Raw genomic sequence first — 12133 nt, 5'->3', positions numbered from 1 at the left:
GCAGATACGGGAAGTACACTGGAGATGGTGTGTCTTGTCTTCTTCTTCTGTCGTATGTCCTTAGACCTTCAGCTCTGTTGCAGCAAGCCAGTCCAGTGTATCATTGTCTACGTCAATTAAACCACGATCACCATTAGGTGGCCGGTATTTGGGGCAGCTGGTCATAATGTGTTCCACAGTCTGTTCTGGATCCCCACATTCGCATTGGGCATTGTCTGTGAGACCCCCCACTTGTGCATTGATGCATTGAAACGTCCCACACCTGTCCTCAGGCGATTGAGGGTTGTCCACTCCTTGCGTGGGAGGTGCTGGCCAGGAACATCTGCTGGGTCCTCGATGTATTTGTGAAGCCTGGATGGTTCTGCTGCCTTCCACTGGTCCCTCCATCTTGCCTTCACTCAGGAAGCCTTGGAGGTGTCTGCAGGTGTTGTGCGGAGCAGTTCCTGGGCCTGTGTGGCAAAGGGGCGCCGGGACTTGAGGCGCGCGCGCTGTGGTGTCTCCGTGACGACCTTGTGGAGGAGGTGGGATTCACTCATCTGTGCCTTCCGAGCGAGGGCCAGCGTGGCGGCTTCTCGTCTGACCTCTGCTGGAGCGATTCCAGCGAGGACAGGCAGTTGGTTTGTTGGAGTGGCTCGTAGACATCCGGAGACGGTCCGTAGGGCGGTGTTGAGGGCAGCATCCAGCTTCTTCACATGAGGGCTACGGCTCCAGACTGGGGCACAGTACTCAGCGGCGGGGAACACCAGAGCCTCGGTGGAGATGCGCAGTGTCTTTGTGGTGGCTCCCCACGTAGTACCGGCTAGACGGCGTATCAATGCGGCACGGGCGGTGGTCTTTCCCTTGACACTGTCCAGGTGTTGTTTGAATGACAGTGTTCTGTCCAGCTTCACCCCAAGGTATGTCGTGGAGGACTGGGACTGTAGCCGGGCATCTTCAACCATGATGTTAATTTCACGGGTTGCTTCCTTGTTGTAGAAGTGGAACATTGTTGATACGGTCTTCTCAACACTGAGCTTGAGGTGCCAGTTCTTCAGGTATGAAGACAGAATGTTCATGTCCTCAGAGAGGCCCTCTTCTACTGCTTCCCAGGATGGCTTGCTGAGCAAAATTGCCAGGTCGTCTGCATAGCCGTGTCTTGTCGATTTGTGGGGAGTCTTGTTTTTTTTCGTTTTTTAGCGGACTATTTTTAGAGTGCTTGCAGCTGTGTGGTCCCACCTGAGCCAAGATTCAAGGAGCTTAATCACATGTCACGCGTACACACACACACGCACACACGCACACACACAGTTTCCGTATCAATCAACCCGCAGTGAATTTATCCCAGTCTGCTACTTTCAATCCTTTTCATGTCAAGGACCCCCAAATTGACACTTATTAGCCCACGGACCCCCATTTGAAAAGATATGCCAGGGACCCCCATAAGAGAAGATTTTTTTTACGGCTCTAGCAGTGATTCTCAACCATTTTAATTTCACGGACCCCCAGTTTGACATGCATTAGGCTACGGAGTACGGACCCCCATTTAATGGCATTTCTGTCACTTGGACCACAATTTATATTGTAACATCTATGTTAATTTAACTCTGAGAGTGTGCAAATGGAACCAAATGGACCCGTTAGGGTCCGTTTCTTTAAGTCCTTATAATATAAGTGTAGTTTCTGGATGTTAGTGTTCAAAACATGCTTCACAGTAAAGAAGCAGAGGGGTTCGAACCCGTGGCCTTTGAATCATATAGATGGTGTCTTAACATAGTGACCTACCATGACACCTGCAACGATAATGTTTTTACCTAACAACAAACAACAATACAAACAAAATATATTATATGCAGTTGAATTATTTAAAATATATATATATATCGTTGTTTGTTGTGCTGTTGCTTGTCTGGATTGTTAATAGAGCCGTTTGGAGCACAAAACTCTGGCTTTTTTTGTGATATATCTATTTGGCTTCTAATGATTTTATAGCTCAATAGCTTACTGTGTAGAGACACTCTACACTTGATTCAAAGGTCCTGGGTTCAAATCCCACTTAAAATTGATCTACATTTGAAGAATGTTACAATTTCTTAATACATTTGAAAGTTTTACATTTATAGGAAGGGTGAAACTATACAATGAATGAATTATGAGCCCTATTTCAAATATAAACATAGTAGATCTAATACAGTGAAAATAGCTTATCTACAAGCTCACAACATGTCACATTTAGACGTGATGTGTGAGCTATATATATATATATATATATATATATATATATATATATATATATATATATATATATATATATATATATACCTACCCAGTGGTGTAAAGTACTGTACTTAAGTACAATTTGGAGGTACTTGTACTTTACTTGAGCATTTCCAATTTCTACTCCACCACATCTCAGAGGCAAATATTGTACTTTTACTCCACTACAATTATTTGAAAACTTTAGGTACTAGTTACTTTTCAGATATAAATTATGATATTATGAAACATACATTAACCACTTAGCCCTATTTTATACCTAGGCTATTTGAAAATAGCCGATCTACAAGCTCACAACGCGTCACATCATGTTGCGATTTTCAAACATTTTAGTACTTTTACTTTTGGTACCTAAGTACATTTTGATGCCAATACTTTGGTACTTTTACTCTTTTAATTGTAACAACAGAGTATTTCTATATTGCAGTATTGATACTTTTACTTAAGTAAAGTTGGCCTGGTCATCATTGGGTTTTGACTAACCTCGCGTCACCAGTCTTTCCACCTCTGGTTTTGACTATGCTGGTGGGCAGTGTTGCCAGACTCTGTGAGAGAAACAAGCAACCAGGTCTAGGAAAATCAGCCCAAATGAAGCGACTATGGGCCACATGAGCACTTTAACATATACATCAGCTATTTGAAAATAGCAGATCTACAAGCTCACAACGCGTCGCAGCTTGTAGATCGGCTATTTTCAAATAAAATCTTGCGAGGAAATTACAATAAGCAGATCTGGCAACCCTGCTGGTGGGTTATAATATTAATAAGATATGGTACAATGTTCATTTGGGTAAATGCCTATTTGTCATGTTAGTGATGATGTCCTGCAGCCTCGCCATTCTCAGGGTTCTGAAACAGCCCATGCCAGGGGAGATGGAGGGGGACAACAGCATGAAGATTAAAGAGGAGAGCGTTCATTATCATCTGTCTGATCATGGTGTAATTTGTGGGAACGGTCTTTATTTGGTGCTTTATGGAAATGTTAGTTGATGAAAGCCTCTTCTTATTAGATGACATGGATTTAGACACACACACATACAGCAAGATCACTGCATCCATAAACCTCCTCTTTGGCCTTCCTCTTCTCTTACCTGGCAGCTCCATTTTCAGCATCCTTCTCCCAATGTACCCCTCATACCTATAAAGCAAGTCATTCATTTACAACAACAAAAAAAACATCTAAAAGTTGAAATATGGAGACGCATGGTTTCCGCCCCGACAGCAACGTTGTTGAATTTGAGTTTATCCGTGTTGTTCTTTTCCCTTCCATAAATACAGCCTTGTGCTGTTGACAAGCGAATGACAAAGTGATTGGGAGTCACTCGCTTGGTCGTTCAGACACAAACAATGATAGGTATTATTAACCCTTTAAGACCGGGAAAGCATCCGTGTCATTTTAAGGTCATTTTTATTCTAGACCCCATTTGAAAAGATATGCCTCAGGATCCCCATAAGAGAAGATCTTTACGTCTCTAGCAGTGATTTTCAACCATTTAAATTTCAAGGACCATGCATTAGGCTACGGACCCCCATTTAATGGTATTTCTATCTCTGGGACCCCAATTTATATTGTAAAATGTTAATGTTAATGTCTGAGAGTGTACAAACGGAACCTTCCTCTTCTTTGGCCTTCCTCCGCATTTGTAGCCATAAGGATCCATTTGGTTCCTAACTATCCATCATTTAGCTGGGGTCCCCGGACCCCACTTTGAGAACCCATGCTGTATACATGAGGCCGCTCGCTCACAGCTCGTGCAGCACAGCACTATATTTTACCATGTTGCATATTTCACGTAATGTTACACATGTTTTTCTGAAAATAAATAGACAAAACTATGTATATCCAAACATCTTCCAAAACATTTGATTAATTCCAAACCTTTGCCAGGCCTGGAAAACAGTTTTTCTAATTTCAAAATAATCCCAGAAATGTCATGACCGTGTGAACCGTGATTGCAGTTTAAAGTCACATCAAAACTGAAGAGATAAGTTTAAGACATGTCGGGAACAACATTTTTTTATTTAATTTTATAATGCAAACCGCAACATATGAATTATATTATTTACCCAAAGGAGCAGAAAAAGGTCATATTTATACCCGTGGCAGTTAAATCACACAGTTTGTGTTATCTCTAAATCCAACACATTTTATTCTAGACCTCAAAAAGGGGAAATCCACCCTAAAACAGAATTTACATTTCTAAATGTCATTGACAGTGCATTCTTAAGTTTGCCAACATGAATAACTTTTTCCTCAAAGCCAGAAACGAGGGCTACAAAATAGAAACCCACAAACAAGACCATTTAATAATGTCCACTATAGAGCAGTGACTCCCAAACCTTTTTAGCTCAAGACCCAAAAGAGTAATTAGATGTTTGCCCTGGACCCAAACCAGTGAAAATGGTACAAGCACACAACGTGTCGCTTCGCGCCACGTTGTGAGCTTGCAGATCTAAATTTTCACTACTTCTTTCTTAAACCTTTGTTTGCCAATTTAGGGAATTTCTTCTGATTCTTTTTTTAATTTCATTTATGACATTTTTGAAAAATGTTTGAATTTGTTTTCAACTCATGACATTTTGAAATTGTGAAAATTTTGAGAAAATCTTTTAGAATAATAATGAATAACAAGATTTAGGAAACAAAAAAAAGGGGATATTTACCCGCTGATCGGGAAACGGTGCACTAGAGAGCAACTCCGGTGACAATAAAAGAGAGACCAGTTTAACTGTCCAAAGTCAATCTACCCACATCATACAGTAGGTTCTAAAGGATTCTGGGATAGCATTTCCAGTTAATATCTGTTATTAGCACTACAAACAAAAACTTATGAAAAGAGACTATAAACTATATTTCATGTCTCTCAGTTCCAACACCGAAGAGTCATTTGTGTGTTAACAAAATAATAGATGTGACTGTTCAACAGCATAATGAATAATGTAATTTCTGTTTTACGGGAAGACTTGCTTCAAGAAAGCATTCTATCAAAGAACTTCTAATCACAAATATAAGCTCATGTGAAAAACCGAACTTCAATTAATAAGTTCAGTTATTGCTCAGATAAATAATATTAACTCTACAAGAGAAAAGATATAAGCTTCACATTGTTCAGATACATGTAAAAAACAGGAAGTTCCAAAACTGTTGTGTTGTCGTCAAACTGACGTTTTTTTTTTCTTCTTTTTTTTGGTTGAAAAATCCCTGCAATGTTGGTTTTCTGAAACATCTGCCATATTATTTTGTACAATCTGCATCAAGAAAAAAGTGTTGGAAGGATTAGTTGATTGGCTGATTAAACCCTCAGCCACCGTAACAAAACAGTGACAGAAAAAATCTTGTAACTCTGGAAAAAAGTCTCGAGGAAAAAGTAAGTAGCACCGAAGTCACTAAGGGCAAGCAGGAAGGTTAAAGTGGGGAGACCACAGGGTTAACACAACTGAAGCTGTGTGGCCCACAACAACGAAGCTGCTGATCCTTCAAAAAAAGTCCACGTTAGTTTTTTTTGGTCTTCATTCTCCCTTGTCGTAGTCCGGCTGTGTGCAGCTTATGCAGATATAGTCGTCCTTCTCTGCCCGATCGGCTGACAGTCCTACACACACCTGGTGGAACCACTGATTGCAGTTGCCGTCGCACTGGACCCAGTCCACCTGAGGAGCGGCAAGACGAGAGAAAAAACGAAATTACATTTTTGAAGCATGGTCAACTGTGTGCATAAAAAAACTGTCGTAATGAGGGGGCGAAAATAGCCTATATACCAGTGTTGATTTCAGCGACTAAAACTATGTTCGTCTATTTTTTTCACTGACGAAAACTAAATAAAAACTAAGCTATGATGACTAAAACAAAAAGTATATATAGATTTTTAAATTGATTTCATCAACAATTAAAAACTAGACTAAAATGTTAGGGAGGGACGAGTGGAGAAGAGATCCAGTAGAACTAAGACAAGTCATCAAGGGTGTGGGAGGGTGTCACAGACCAAAAATAGCCGATCTACAAGCTCACAACGTGTCGCAGCGCGACGCGTTGTGAGCTTGTAGATCGGCTATTTTGGCATGCAGCTAAGTGAAAATCAGCCAATTCTTTTTTTCAGGTGACTAAAATATGACTAAAACTAAACAGAATCTTATTCAAAAGACTATGACTAAAACTAAATCAAAATTGCTGTCAAAATCAACACTGTTATATACCTAGTTCATCTATGCCTAGCTCATAAATGCGCCACATGGCAACAACTAGAAAAAGTGCTCCTCGGAGCACAGGTCTCCGCCAGGTCAGGTAGGTTATAGTGGGGCCAGCAATGTTCGGAATGCATCAGCCTCCTGGTGGCGCTAAAACAGGCACGTGTGAACTTTCACATATCTTAGCCAATCAGGATGGAATAGAAAAAAAGTCTTGATCACATGCCCATAGAGATACTGTGTACCGATTTGCGTGATGTTTGGACAAAATCTGTAGGATTAATATTAAAAAAAAGTGTTTTGGAAAAATTGGCCTCCTGGTCAACGGTGCCAGAGATTAGCTCTTCACAGACAGACGGACACACACACACGGACAGACGGCAAAACATGGTCTCCACCACCAGTATTGATTTGACAGCAAATTCTGATTTAGTTTTAGTGATATTTTAGTCACCTGAAATGTTTACTTTTATAAATTTATTTTTGGCGGGCCGTGATGGCATCAAAATGATTTTCACTTGAAGGTAGGGTAAGTGATTTTCTTTGCTTAAAATAAGTGTTAAATAGCTCTATATTCTGATAGTACTCATTGCTATAGAGTGTTTGTTCAGTAAAAGGAGTCTCCATGTCTCTTCAGCTCTTTATAAAACAGAAAATGCATTTTTGTTTCAGTTTCAGTTTAATTTCCAATTTTATCCAATCAGGATAGAGAACTCAATCATGATATAGATTAAACAAGTGAAATTGGAAGTGATGACACTAAGAAATGAGCAGGCAAAATTGGAACACTATAAAATTGAAGCTTAAAAATGGGTACTTTCTCCTGAGAAAGAGCTGGAGAGACGGGGAGACTCCTGTTACTGAACAAACACTCTATAGCAATGATTACTATCAGAATATAGTGCTTTAACCTTTTAACAAAATACTTTTTGTTTTAACCCAAAAATATCACTTACCCTACCTTTAACTGCATGCCGGAAATAGCCGATCTACAAGCTCACAACACGTCACAGCTTGTAGATCAACTATTTTCGGTGACCCACGCGCACCCATGATGACTTGTCTTAGTTCTACCAATCTGGGAACCCATCGCCAAATGAAAAGGAAAAACAGCGCCCTCTGCTGTTTTTTACTATCTCACTTGGCTCTGGGAGGAAGTCGATGTAGCACACGTAAGGAAACCGGGGTTTTGGTCTGCCTTCAGCCTTTCACTTCCGGTGGTGCGACTATGTTTTCATTCCCACTAACAATATAACACCACTTCTCCCAGAGAACATGGATCGTTTTGGTTATAAGCCCACTTGTTTCTATGATGAAAGAGCAAGTTAAAATGTGAATATCTTTCCGTGGTTTTGTCTGCTCCGAGGACGCTATTGTTAAATGAGTTTCGGTTTGTTTCTAGTGGGGAAGAATCGGCAGACACGTAAATCCCGCCCACTACATTTGATTGGGTAAAGCACGGCCTGCTTCCTGATCTGAAGGCACGCCCACTTGTAGGCCAGTGCGTACGCGATATGACGAACCCCCCCCCCCCCCCCGACAGATTCAAACGCAGAGCAGAATCTGTTCTTGAGAGATTATAGTTCTACTGGATCTCTTCTCCACTCCCAACATTTTAGTCAAGTTTTTATTTGTTGACAAAATTGTCAGTATATTTAGTGATGGTTTTATCATAGCTTAGTTTTTATTTCGTTTTCGTCAGTGAACACAAAATCAACACTGTCCACCACGCCTTCGGCCTGGCGGAGACAATAACAGGATCCACAAACTCTGGAACAAGTCACGATGTGACACGTAAATAGATTAGTCTATTTTCTAGAATGTAAACATGGATGAAACTGAATGGAGTTGACGCGCACCTCGTCTCCTTCGGGCTCCCTGCACCACGGTGCGGCACACAGAGAATAATCCTCCTCCTCCGAGTCGGACGGGGCCGACGGAGCAGCAGGGTCCGACACCGCGTTGACCGGAGAGGGGGACCTCTTGGTGGTGTTGATGGTGGTGGTGTCCTTGTCCTTGTCCTGGTGGTGATGGTGGTGGTGGTGGTGACTCTTCTCCTTGTGCGTCTTGGACCTTTTCTTGCGTGACTTCTTCTCCTTCTTGTCCCTGTGCTGAGAGGAATCAGAGCTGTCCTTGCGCCGCTTGGTCCTTTTGCTCTGGCCGTTGGCCACGTCCTTTTTGTGACAGGAACCGCCGTTCTGTAACAACACACGTTGTCAATTTAGAAAAAAACAATATTGTGACAGCCTTAAGTCCCTTTTACTATCTTAAAGGGACTACACCATGAATTCTTACTTTTTCTTATTTTATTTTTTTACTTTTTCCACACAGAACCAGGAGATGCATGCATACAAACTGGCTCAATAGCGCCCCGTGCCAAACAGGACAATGTGGTATTGCAGGTGAAAGTGCTTTATAAGCCAGAGAGAGGTTAGTTGGAATGAGTATATCTGAGGCTTGATTTAGGCTCAAACCTTTTGAAAAACGTTTGAGGGACATAAACAATATGATATTAAATATCATTAAAAAAAAATGTATTCATGGTGTAGACCCTTTAAACCATTCAATCCGGGAACGCATCCGTGTCATTTTAGCAATAACCATTATTTTTATACTTTGGCTATTCAAAAATAGCAGATCTACAAGCTCTACGAACTTGTAGATCTGCTACTTTTGTGTGTGAACAAGCTCGTAGATCTGCTATTTTAGACTTCTTTTTTTTTAAACAACATTTGTAACTCAAATCTTTGCTTCTGGGGGGTTCCTGGAACAACATATTTTGATGGGGATTGGCGGCCAAAAACATAATTTTGACAAGAAAAGGTTTGAGCAGCACTGATATAGCAACTTTAGTAGTTTTTCAGAAAAATTAAGACCTTTGTTGAGACATTTGACAGTTACAAATGTTCGCTTCAAAAAATATATTCAAAGATTTTCACACATTTAAAAAAATACCAGATCTACAAGCTCATAGCGCGGCACCCGGTGACTTAAACCCTGTCTTCTACCCCTGAGCCCCATCCCAACCTAGCAAACTGTGTTGAAATTAAGGTGGGTTACCTGGGTTGGGTGGGGGCTCCCTTTGTGAGAGTGGTGGTGGTGCTTATGGTCCTGTTCCGAGGGGCTTTTGGGAGGAGGAAGCAGGCATTGGAGCACGGATATGTACAACTGCTCCGTCTCCGGTAACGTCACCTGCAGCAGGAACCCCTCCACCATCAGTTCCTCCAGCTCTGGACCGAGAACTATACAGACAGAGAGGGAAGCAGCAACAGTTAATGAAACTAAAATATAACCTGTGGCTTCTGGTAAGCGATTCCCAAACCATGTCCTCAAAAACACCGGTTCAAATCGCTGCGATTCGCTGAGATGCGCGACGAGAGCGTGAGCTCATCGACATGTAAAAAGGTCTTCAGTTCTTCATTAGGTCTCATAAGCAGGACTATTGAGTGAACCAAAACGATGGCTATTCAAAACAACTAGTTTTGGGAATCACTTACATGCAGTGTTGATTTTGACAGCACATTTTTATGTAGTTTTAGTCATAGTCTTTTGAATAAAAAAATCTTACTTTTTATTTTTTTTTAGTTTTAGTCTAGCTTTAGTGAACTAAATATCATAAGATCTTAGTCTACTAAATCTACAGTTGATTTAGTCGACAAAAATGTATGTTGGCGGTGCCTTGATGGCGTCGTAATGGCAGATTTTACACTTTGTTGCATGCTGAAAATAGCCGATCTACAAGCTCACAACGCGTCGCGCTATGACACATTGTGAACTTGTAGATCTGCTATTTTCAGAGCACAACACCCGAGTGCAAACAAGCATAAAATGACGTGTCTTTTAGTTCTACTGGATCTCTTCTCCACTAGTCCCTCACTAACATTTTAGTCTAGTTCGTATTTGTTGACGAAATTGTCAATATATTTAGTCTTAATTTTAGTCATCATTGCTTAGTTTTTATGTAGTTTGTCAGTGAAATAAGGTAGTCGACCAACATTTTTCGTCATAGTTTTAGTCGACAAAATCAACACTGCTTATTGTGTGTGTGCTATAGTCTCAATGTATAGGAATAAATGGTCTATAAAAGGGAATGCAATACAACATAGATTAGATGCACACACTGCTTAAAGCTCAAGCACTGACCCTGGAGAGGAATGGTGGACTGATGATCTGTGTAGAAATAACCATTTATTTCCTGAGTGGGATGTGAAGATGTCCTCGACCAATGTCTCGCCTGCAAAACAAGGATGTTGAAAATCAAAACGTGGCCAACAATAACCAGTAAATGTCAAACTAATCAACTATGTACAAACTAACAACAATAACCATAACATAAATTTAAGAAAAATATATATTTAAAAACATGTCTTGATTATTCGATTAATTAAAAAAAGCAACCATCAGAATCATCAAGGAGATTATTGACAGTTGCAGGCCTAAAAAACTACTGCTAAACTGCGGTGTGGTGGTGTGTAGGCCTGTCACAATTATTACATACCGGTAATCACTATTATTTGAGATAGTGGCAATTATTTTTGCATAATCGTCATAATCGTTTCCACGGTGAAAGATTTTCACACATTTTCAAATATTTAAAAAAGCTGAAATAGTAGACCTACAAGCTTACAACGCGTTGTAAGCTTGTAGATCAGCAATTTCAGCTATTTTTACATGTATTAAAATATAAATATGTCAATAATCTCTTTGTATATTTCAGTTATTTATCTGCCCCATGTGCAATTTTTTATTACGAAGCCTAAAAGGTTTCATATGTTCCAATGTTCAATGGCCAAACACACAATTAAAATCATTAATCGCAATTATTTGAGCGACAATTAATCGTCAACTTAAATGTCATAATCCTGACGGCCCTAGTGGTCGTGACGTACTTTTCCGTTCTTGGTCATCTTGGACACCTCCTCCAGCATGCCGTCGGTGCAGCCCTGCTGAACCCTGTGCTGCCAGCGCACCGTTCTCTCGATAAGGAAGCGCAGGGCGTCGCCTTCCGGCAGTCGAACCCGGATCCTCTGCAACGAGGCCAACAGGGGCAGAACCTTGTCCAGGGGGGGTTTCCGCGAGCGCTGACAGAGCGGACACAGCCAGGCCTCCTGGTCGGTCGCGGTGGCGGCGATGCAGCCGCTGTGGAAAGCTTCTCGACAAAGCTGGCACTGCGCCATGGCGTCCGACGGTGCCCGGTGGCACAGGCACACGCTCAGTTCACAATCGTTGTTTTCTGACGGGAGGAGAAGCTTGGATTCGTTGGAAGCCCTCAGAGCCAGCAGGGTCTCCATCTCCTTCTGACGTACCTCGGCGAGCGTGGCCATCTAGGAAAAAAGGGGGGGATAACATTATTATAACACAGTGGTTTTCAACCCTTTTCATGCCAAGGACCCCTAAATTGATATACATTTGGCCGCGGAATTTAATTTTGGTAGAGTATGTTAATACTATATAATTGGGGTGGTTGTATTTGGTCTCCCTGCTCTTCCATCGAGACATTTAGATCGAGACATTTAGATCGTGTCAAAGGTCATGTCTCACCTAGACACAGGGTCTGACACGAATTTTGACCTGATGGTCAAGATAAAGTGTATCCCCTCCCTGAGCAAGCAGGTCGGTTCTATTAGCTCGATGGTAAAAAATGTCAGCCCTTGTGCAGGAAATCGGGTTCAAATCCGGTGTCGATCTTTCCATTCCA

The 12133-nt window shown here is 41.3% G+C and overlaps 1 protein-coding gene across 2 annotated transcripts in view; it reads right to left on the bottom strand.

Moving 5' to 3' along the window:
- Window positions 1-4254: 4254 nt before the first annotated feature.
- kdm5ba (lysine demethylase 5Ba) overlaps window positions 4255-12133 on the bottom strand; it is a 39523-nt gene continuing 31644 nt past the window's right edge. For both annotated transcript variants that reach the window (XM_080422488.1, XM_080422489.1), the window contains exons 23-27: window positions 11325-11759; window positions 10579-10669; window positions 9496-9677; window positions 8295-8633; window positions 4255-5901 (exon numbers count right to left, since the gene is read on the bottom strand). In XM_080422488.1, coding sequence (XP_080278614.1) covers window positions 5764-5901; window positions 8295-8633; window positions 9496-9677; window positions 10579-10669; window positions 11325-11759 — 1185 coding nt within the window. In that variant the 3' untranslated portion in view covers window positions 4255-5763. The remainder of the gene's footprint in view (window positions 5902-8294; window positions 8634-9495; window positions 9678-10578; window positions 10670-11324; window positions 11760-12133) is intronic.

Source organism: Gymnoscopelus braueri (genome assembly GCF_963280865.1).
Source record: "Gymnoscopelus braueri genome assembly, chromosome: 3".
Lineage (NCBI taxonomy): Eukaryota > Metazoa > Chordata > Actinopteri > Myctophiformes > Myctophidae > Gymnoscopelus > Gymnoscopelus braueri.
This window is presented reverse-complemented; position numbering and strand designations above follow the sequence as displayed.